Source organism: Chelon labrosus (genome assembly GCF_963514085.1).
Source record: "Chelon labrosus genome assembly, chromosome: 2".
Classification (NCBI taxonomy): Eukaryota; Metazoa; Chordata; class Actinopteri; order Mugiliformes; family Mugilidae; genus Chelon; species Chelon labrosus.
Window position 1 is genome coordinate 25,900,551 of NC_140338.1, and position 8,445 is coordinate 25,908,995.

Consider the following 8,445-nt stretch of genomic DNA (forward strand, 5'->3'; position numbering starts at 1 on the left):
ATATACCCTGATCAGGCATATTATTACGACTACTGTCAAGAGAAGTAAATAACATTGACCATCTTGAGACAATTCAGTGTTCTGCTGGTAAACTGTTGGACCTGGCAGTCATGTGGATGTTACTTAGACATGTACCACCCACCTAGACCAGACCACACACCCCCACCCCATAGCAATGACACTCCTTGATGGCAGCAGCCATCCCCAGCAGGATGCAGCCTGACACAGACGCACACACAAAAACGGTTGAGGAACAACTTAAAAAAAACATAAAAACTATCTGTAGGATGATCCACAGAGGCCCCTCCCCGCAACCCAATGGACCCAAAGGCCCCCACTAACAACATTCTGTTTCCAGACACCACAGGACACCCTCAGGACCATGTCCATTCTATGATGAGTCACAACTGTTTTGGAGGCACAAGGGAGACCTACACAATATTAGGCAGATCCGTGCATACACTTTTATTAAAGTAGTCACCACAGTCATATAAAGGCACCATAATAGAGTATCACAATATTTCCTCGAAAATTTGAGAACATTATTCAGAGTAGTAACATATCCACCAAGTGTTGTATGTTAAGTTATTGTTTGCATTATTAGGTAATTACTGAGATTCATGATATTAATGTAGAAACACACACTTAATAAACAGTACTGTAAAAAAAGAATATGTAGTAGTAGAAAAGGCTTGTTTTTAGAGTGCAACATAGTACATAACATTAAAGAGACGTTTTAGGAAGTCCAGCAGTTTAAAGCAATGCAAGTCCTTCTCAGAAGGAAACAACGTCAGGACATACAGTAATGAAAAGCTATCCAACAATGACTGAATAAAAATACTTGAACGCTGAGGCTTCTTAATAGTTTTACAGTATGCAGATTGTCAACAAAAGAACAATTAAAAGATGCATTACTGTCAGCAGGTGCACAGAACCTCCGACGTTCTAGTGTTTTCACAGTGAAATATGAACATTTAAAGATAGATATTAATTGTTAACTGACCAATGTACTGGAATTTCAGTACATTGGTCTAGTCTTGCATACTTTGTTCTGTGCTCTAACATTAGGTCCCTGCCTCACACATGTGTGGAGGAGTCTGGAGGTGAGTGTGCCAGGAACACTCCCTCATCGAAGTTATTAGAGAAGCTGGTGTGGTAGCTGGGGCTGCTTCTGCTGCCACTCCGAGGCTGTGATTTGGACACCGGGGATCTGACAGCCGAGGGCCTCTGAGCTTGGCACAGCTTCTGGATCAGGAAGCGTTTGTCACGGCCCTCCTGAATAACACAATTCAGTTCAATTACATAGAAATAACAGATTTCAGTTCGTGTGGTAACAACTCAAATGTCAATCAGACACAGTCATTGAAGGTCTGTGTATTTTAAAGTACACCTACCATGGCTAGCTGTTCCCGTAGTTGGTTAATAACTTTCTTGTGAGCTCCAGCTAGTGCTATCACATAAAACATGGCCAAACTAGAGAAAAGAAAAAGAAATATGTTTAAAATTGTCCCCAGATAGAAAGACAACAAAGTGCGTGAAAAGCTGAAACAGTAGACTGAAACACGCACCATGTAACAACAAAGAAGGTGACCGCAAAGACCTCTGATGAGAGGGTGAAGAGGAAGGTTTGGATTCCATGGGGTAGCTGGGATATTGTAGTTGGCAGTACCTCCCAGGAGGTGGTGTAGTTAACAAATGGCCCACAAGCCTGTGAACAATGTATCCTGTGCAAAAAAGGAAGGGTACATGAGAGCATTCGTGTAAGCAGTAGTAATCATAATCATAAACAAAGTTCCTCTCTTCATAACGTGTATTTAAAGCTGGAGTGCTGCAGACTTTTTTTAAATGCATTCAAGCCCTTGCCAAACAAGTTCACACAGTGCTGAGAGAAGTAGAAGGAAGCTAGGTGCATGGTTAGGCTATGGTGGAGCAAACTAGGGAAGCTTCTCATGCTCCAGATAAAAAAAGAAACCCAGATTCATTCAGAGTGAAGATGACTGTCTAAAAAAAGAAAGCAATTCATGGCGAAGACGTTCACAAACAGAGGAGAGGAGACTGTAGACTTCTGGTATACTTCACATGCAAGTTTCAACAGTATTTGTGTAATTCAGTCTAATGCTAAATGCTAGAGGGAGGAGACAAGAAGACAAAAGCCTCAGCACTGAGGGTTAACTAAAAGCAAAAATATCAAGCTCTGACATGAATGCAGACATGACTGGCACACTTAAGTTAAAACGCACTATACACATTACTCACTGTGCTACACTAACTACAACAGGCACACAGGCAAGACCCAGGCCGATCAGCAATACGCCGAGGAAGAAGAAGTTGGAGCTGGATGCTCGGAATGGACGCGTGGATGGACGACAGTTGCGTATTAATGACACCTAACGAGCAAAAAGCAAAATCTGTAACTTATCGTTGCTGAAATATTTGAACTGCCAGAACTCCTGCTTTTGACCCTTGTAAAACAAAAACACACATGGAAGAAAAAAAAAACCCACACCTTTTTAATGTAGAAGATAAAGAAGTATTTGATGGTGCAGATGGCAGGCAGCAAGGGGGAGTAAAATGTGCCGATCCAGCAGATAGTCTGACCGTAGACGATCGCCAGTACATTCTGAGGAATGTCAAACTCCTGCTGGCCCCACCACTTAGCCAGGCCACAGTCACAGTACTTCACTATCAGCCTGGGTAGGACATGGCAACAAGGGAACAAGGGAACAAGGACAGTGTTAAAAATTGTTTAAGAGAGAAAATTCAGTTCTATGGGTAAGACATATACATATATCTATGTATAATACAATTCCAAATACCACTTAAAGAGGCACTAAAAGTAAAAGTCAGTAAAAAGAACAGTAAAAGTCTTGCTTATGAGACCCTAAATTAAGTAAAGAGAAGTATTATCAGCTAAATCTACCTTTTACATTATAACTAAAAGCCACTGTGTGGGTGAACCTCAGCTCCTGTGACTCATGTATTACGAACACTGACACGTCGATGCTTCAGCAGCGTTATCCTGGTAGAGGCAGTGTTCCCGATCTAGGGAGTGGGCCTTCCAAAGGGAATGACTAAGAACTCATCTAGTCAATGGGTTGTTATTCATCACTGGTTTCATTTTTAACAATTTGTTATGAACTTACATTTTTAATGTAAAATTTAAAGATTAAAGTATAGAAACTAAAGGTGTCAAATGCATGTAGTGGATTGAAAACTACAATTACTACGTGTGAAATATAGTGGCATAGAAAGATTTAGTCAAAGTACAAGTACAACTAAACTGTACTGTAGTACTGCAACCTGACGTAGCCAGATTGATTTCTTGTCAGAATATAAGTCTGGTAGCACTTCACTTGTACACCAATCTAGACTAATACTGTATATATAAAGGGAGGTCTTACTTTCGGGGAAACTCAAAAAAGATGGTGACTGCAACCATGATGATGAAGTCAAAGATGGTCAGTTTGTACATTTCCTGGCCCACACGGGTCTCCCAGCACTGCAACAAGGACATAAAGGGATTCAAACACAGTGCTTTGAATACACTGTAAGAATGGATTTAAATCACATTTCACCATGTATACACGTAAAGGTTAAGTAAAGTGCAGCAAAAGTAATCGGAAAAAAATAATCCGAAGAAATCAGGAGAACTTACTGAATAAAGAACGTGGTTGTAACCACAGAGGCAGGGCCCCTCTTTACATTTAGTGATCTGAGACCAGAGAGAGAAGAGCAAAACTCCAATGCTAGTCAACCGCATGAAGACACACCTATGAAGAACAGACAATTACTTATCAAAATAACAACTACAACCTGAGGGTTGTATGTCTGTGCCTATGTGTAACATCAATGTGTGTCCAGACTTTGAAAGAATTTAAAACTAACGTCGCGCATGTGCAAATGGGCAGTTGATCTGGTAGTGACAGGCAACTACCAACTAACTGATAAAGATAACGTGTTGTTTAGTGTCTTCAGTCTTAATTGGTTGGTTCTACTGCCTGTCACTACCGGATCAACAGCCCATTTGCGCATGCGCGACGGTAACTCTAGTTGGACAAACTGCCCGAAATGCATTGCCAGAGACGTTCAGAGTCATTCTACGCTGCAGATGCGTTAACTGCGTTAAAATTTTTAATCGGATTAGTCACTAATCCGCGTCAACGCATTTATTTTTATTTTGACAGCCCTAGAAAAAAACAAGGCATATGTGAGATCAGGTGAGAATAATCTGAGCACAGAATGAGTAGGTGTGTCAATACTTGAAAGTCCTCTGTACCTCATGAGAGTGAAGCGGATCTCAAAGGCAGGAGAGTAGTCCTCGTAGTTGATGATAACTGAGCAGAGGACTGGCGTGATGAAGTTGGCCAAGGTGATAACAATTGAGGGTAGATACTCATAGATGAGATCCACAATGAAATTTACCTGGAAAACAAGAGAAAAAGATTTTCAAGTTTTACAGTCGAAGTATTTTCAAAATGGATTGGGGTAAGTTTGGTAAAGTTTTTATACAAGTAGAAGAGAAAAACAGAGATAAAACAATAGATTTCTAGATCACTAAAAGACAGAAATGAAAGCAAAATTGTCATTATTGTCATTGTACAGTCACCTATAGAATAACACTAGGATAACCACAACTGAAGGTGCAACAGAGAGCACATCAGATGCATTCCATTACCTTTATATTCTTGATTTCTACTTCCTGGGAGAAGATGGTGGCTACATAAATGCTGTAGAAGCAACCAGCCAGTACAGCAATGACAAAAAGGTTGAGGATGAGGCGGATGAGGTAAATCCGACATCTCTCTTTGCGGGTGCGTTCCGCTATTTTCTGTTTGATCCTCTCCTCCTCCAAATCCGTCTGTGGATGTACAAATATGCAATTTAACTAAATTCTTAACAAAATAATAGTCTATAAAAGGGAGAAAAGATTAAAAGAGAGAAAAGAACATCCAATAAGATATATAAAAATATCATGAGATGCTAAATATTCTGCAGATTACTTTAAAACCATCTCAAACAAAACATATATTTCAAAAGATAAAGTTGATGCTGAATTGACGTATGTCCTGATTAAAACTGATTTCTCTCAGCACATAAATCCACTCTTTGGCCTGGCCTATCTTGCCTTACCTTTGGCAAATCCTGGTCAATAACCAGAGAATAACAAACTAACCTTGAGCTCATAGAGCAAACTGCTTCTCTTCAGCCTAGCTGTGTTCATGTTGGTGATGCAGAAATCCCAGCCAGCAAAGATCTTGTTGCAAAAGCTCTGAAAGCGATCCTCGTCCTGAATCAGGTTACGTTTGAATCCTGTGGCAGACCTTGAAGAAAGTAAACACTTAGAGACCTATTCCCTTTAAATACATTCATTTCCTCACGACTTTGCCTTTTCGGTACCTTTTAACAATCCAGATAAGACTGAAGAAGAGGTACGCTATAGTGCTGAGCAGGTACGCCAGTGCCAGATTGTAAGTAGCGTTTGGAAAATGGATTTTTTCCACCTTGTAGTAGCCGTAGAAAAGATAAGTCTGTTCCAGAAAGCCCTGCAGATCAAGCACAAAAGGTGAGTGTAGAAACAACATGGGTGGACTTTTTTTCTCTCAAAACAGAGAGTGAATACTTACTTCACCCGAAAGGATGTCAGTGATGTGCTCATGAAAGATGACAAGGCCCCGACGAGCGCTGCTTGGATAGTTGCTGCACACACTACCTGTAGCAGTAAAAGGTAATGTCAACATGCATGGTTTTTGCTTTGGCTTGACACTAAGAAGACTACTCTCACCATCATTCTGGTTGTAGGTTGTATTTCCTGAAGCACTAGGGGCAATGATGATGGGCAACATGACAAAGCTGAACATGAGCAGGAAGATGACCAAGTTGAGCACAACCAGGAAGCGCAGGAAGGAGAAGTACGACAGGATCCCTGTGCCAAACATCCCTAATCAATAAAAGGGGAAAAGATGGGAAAACTTAACATTTTCTGTTAGAGCAAAACTGGATTTATTGATGTCAACCAAACTGAAAAGAAATCAGTCAATGTATTTGAACATGGGATACAGTTTTCCGACAGTCAGACCATCATTATCCTTCTCTCACCCTCTATCAAATGGATGTCTCCCCTCCATAGTTTCAGGGAGCTTAACAATTCATGGGCATCATCCCCCAGCCTCTTCAGATACCGGCGGGTGCTTTGCCTCCACTGTCTCCAGCTGCTGTACTCTTGGGCATCTTTCAGGCGCTGTGTCCTAACAGGTTTCACAGTCAAATAAATTGCTTTTAAAGAAGACATCTTATGCCATGCAGCCACTAGTGAACGACTCAATAATACGGAACGATTTTCTACTTGTTTTTGCGTTTCTCAGCCATGGGTTTGGCTAGTTCTCTGAGGGGCCGCTCGGTCTCATTCTTGTGTTTGTCCTCGTGTCTGCTGAAGGTACCAAAGCCCCATTTCCCGCTAGTAGAGGAGCTGCGCCTGGCTCTGGAGCTGTTTCTTCGATTGTTGCCACCAGCTGATGACTTCCTGCGGTACAGCAAGGACTGGTAGCTGGGGAGCTGGTCCAGCAGTGGGTTACTGGAGATACGACCACTGCCATCTGTGTAGAACACTTGAAAACATTGACAGAAAAGATACATACATTGTCATTCTCGCGGTGGCCGTGTATTGCAGTCCAGACTTTACCACGTGGTTAAAAATTAAGGTGACATTCTTATATGTCACTCCTGGACTGTATAAGTAGGCTGTAAGGACTATTTACTTAAAATAACCTTATTAAGATTAGGGATGTTGCAACCGGTATCACGAAATCAGTATCAGGGCGCTCAAGACTTTTTTTTTTTTTATATAAAAAAAAAGAACAGATAAGATCAAGCACCAAGCCTGATCTTTTTTCTGTTTGTTTTTTTTACGGCTGCCATAAACCGAAACCGAAACGTTAAAGATCGTGACAAAACATGTTTGCTGTCTAGAAGCACGTCATAGAAATGAGAAGAGATTTCTATTATATTGTTTTAAAGTGCTGTTCTAAGAGATATTGCGATTTAGTATTAGTTTCTAGTATTTAGTTTTTTAAGCTAAGCTATACACCACAGAGGTAATTCTAACAATATTTAAGTCTGTTAAGTTGTTGGTTATTTGTTTTGTTAAAACCATTCAGCTCTAATGTTGTTGTCACATTTTGCATGAAGGAGGTGTTATGTATAAAACTAAATGTAAATCTTAAAGTAATAGCGTGGAGGCAGCTATTTATTAATGCTCTGCAGAGCTACTGGACTGTCAAGCATGAAGAAAGAACTACAGTAGACTCATTTTAAAGTTAATTGTACTTAATAAGGTTGCACAGAGCACAAGAGCTAGGAAAATACAAGTGAAATAATTTTGTATATCTACAAAACATGCATATAAACGTGAGCATGACAACCCTAATTAAGAATTATTATGATCTGATGATGATATTTTATATATATATATATACACACACACACACACACACACACACATATATATATAGCTTAACATATTTTAAGAGGTAGTTTCACACCTTACAATAACAATATGGGAATTTATTCGAAAATATGTTATTCAAGCTGGAGATACGCTCATTTAATTGTGTGGATAACTATTATTCTAACTCTAATTGCACAGGTAATTACAATGAAACACAATTGTGCATTCAGGTGAGCTCATGCCTGAACTGCACCAGCTGGCATTCATTTATTATTCCAGACTTTCCAGGAACTTATCCTCCGAAGGGAAAGAAATGTTTTGAGTTAATTAATAGTTTGCCAACTATCATCATATCCGAACGGCGCCTTCTTAAAATAAACTTTAAAAACACAGCAAGATAAGCTTTTCTATTTATTTAAAGGCAACAAACATTGATAAGAGAGTATTTTGACTGCGTGTTGTGTTTGTCCCGCAGACAATGGCTAACCGGGAGGAACACTCAGCGAGCGAAAATGCCAGCAACGCAGTTTCGATACGGTAGAGAGACTCAAACAAAACGAGACAAACAAAACTTAAGTCGCTTCCAAAGACCCTTCCTCAAATCATTAACCAAACTAGTTAGCCTGTTAGCGGTTCATAACAGCAAGTCCGAGGTTAGCATAGCTAGCAGCGTAGCTAAAGCCGAAATAAGTTTGCGCAACTGTCGGTAAAAGTAGCGTTAGATCGAAATACTGCGGTCACTTCACCGGCGTTACCTGAGTCCGTGTCCATCGTTTCTTTTTCCCGACAGAATAAATAAATGTATTTATGTGGTAAGTCTGCTGTTAGCTAACAATTAACACAGCAGACTTCGTCAAATACATGGGAGTGGACACCCAGCAGTCTGCTCCAGAGCTCCAGAGGCAACTTCCTGATAAGGATGTAGCTCCAAGAGCAACTCTCAATAAAACATTTTTAGATTTATTCTGCCTCATAATATTTTACTGAGTCATATAACATGG

At 40.2% G+C, this 8,445-nt stretch overlaps 1 protein-coding gene across 1 annotated transcript; it reads right to left on the reverse strand.

Annotated features, from left to right (window-relative positions):
• Positions 1–64: 64 nt before the first annotated feature.
• Positions 65–8,423, reverse strand: tmc7 (transmembrane channel like 7). The gene is made up of 16 exons (XM_084564010.1): positions 8,200–8,423; positions 6,344–6,605; positions 6,097–6,245; positions 5,783–5,938; positions 5,625–5,710; positions 5,398–5,543; positions 5,174–5,321; positions 4,676–4,858; positions 4,277–4,422; positions 3,656–3,770; positions 3,402–3,499; positions 2,507–2,690; positions 2,257–2,387; positions 1,569–1,724; positions 1,395–1,473; positions 65–1,275 (listed from the first exon to the last, which is right to left on the reverse strand). Exons 1-16 carry the CDS (start codon positions 8,213–8,215, stop codon positions 1,078–1,080), a joined length of 2,253 nt encoding a protein of 750 aa, XP_084420136.1. The 5' UTR covers positions 8,216–8,423; the 3' UTR covers positions 65–1,077.
• Positions 8,424–8,445: the final 22 nt, after the last annotated feature.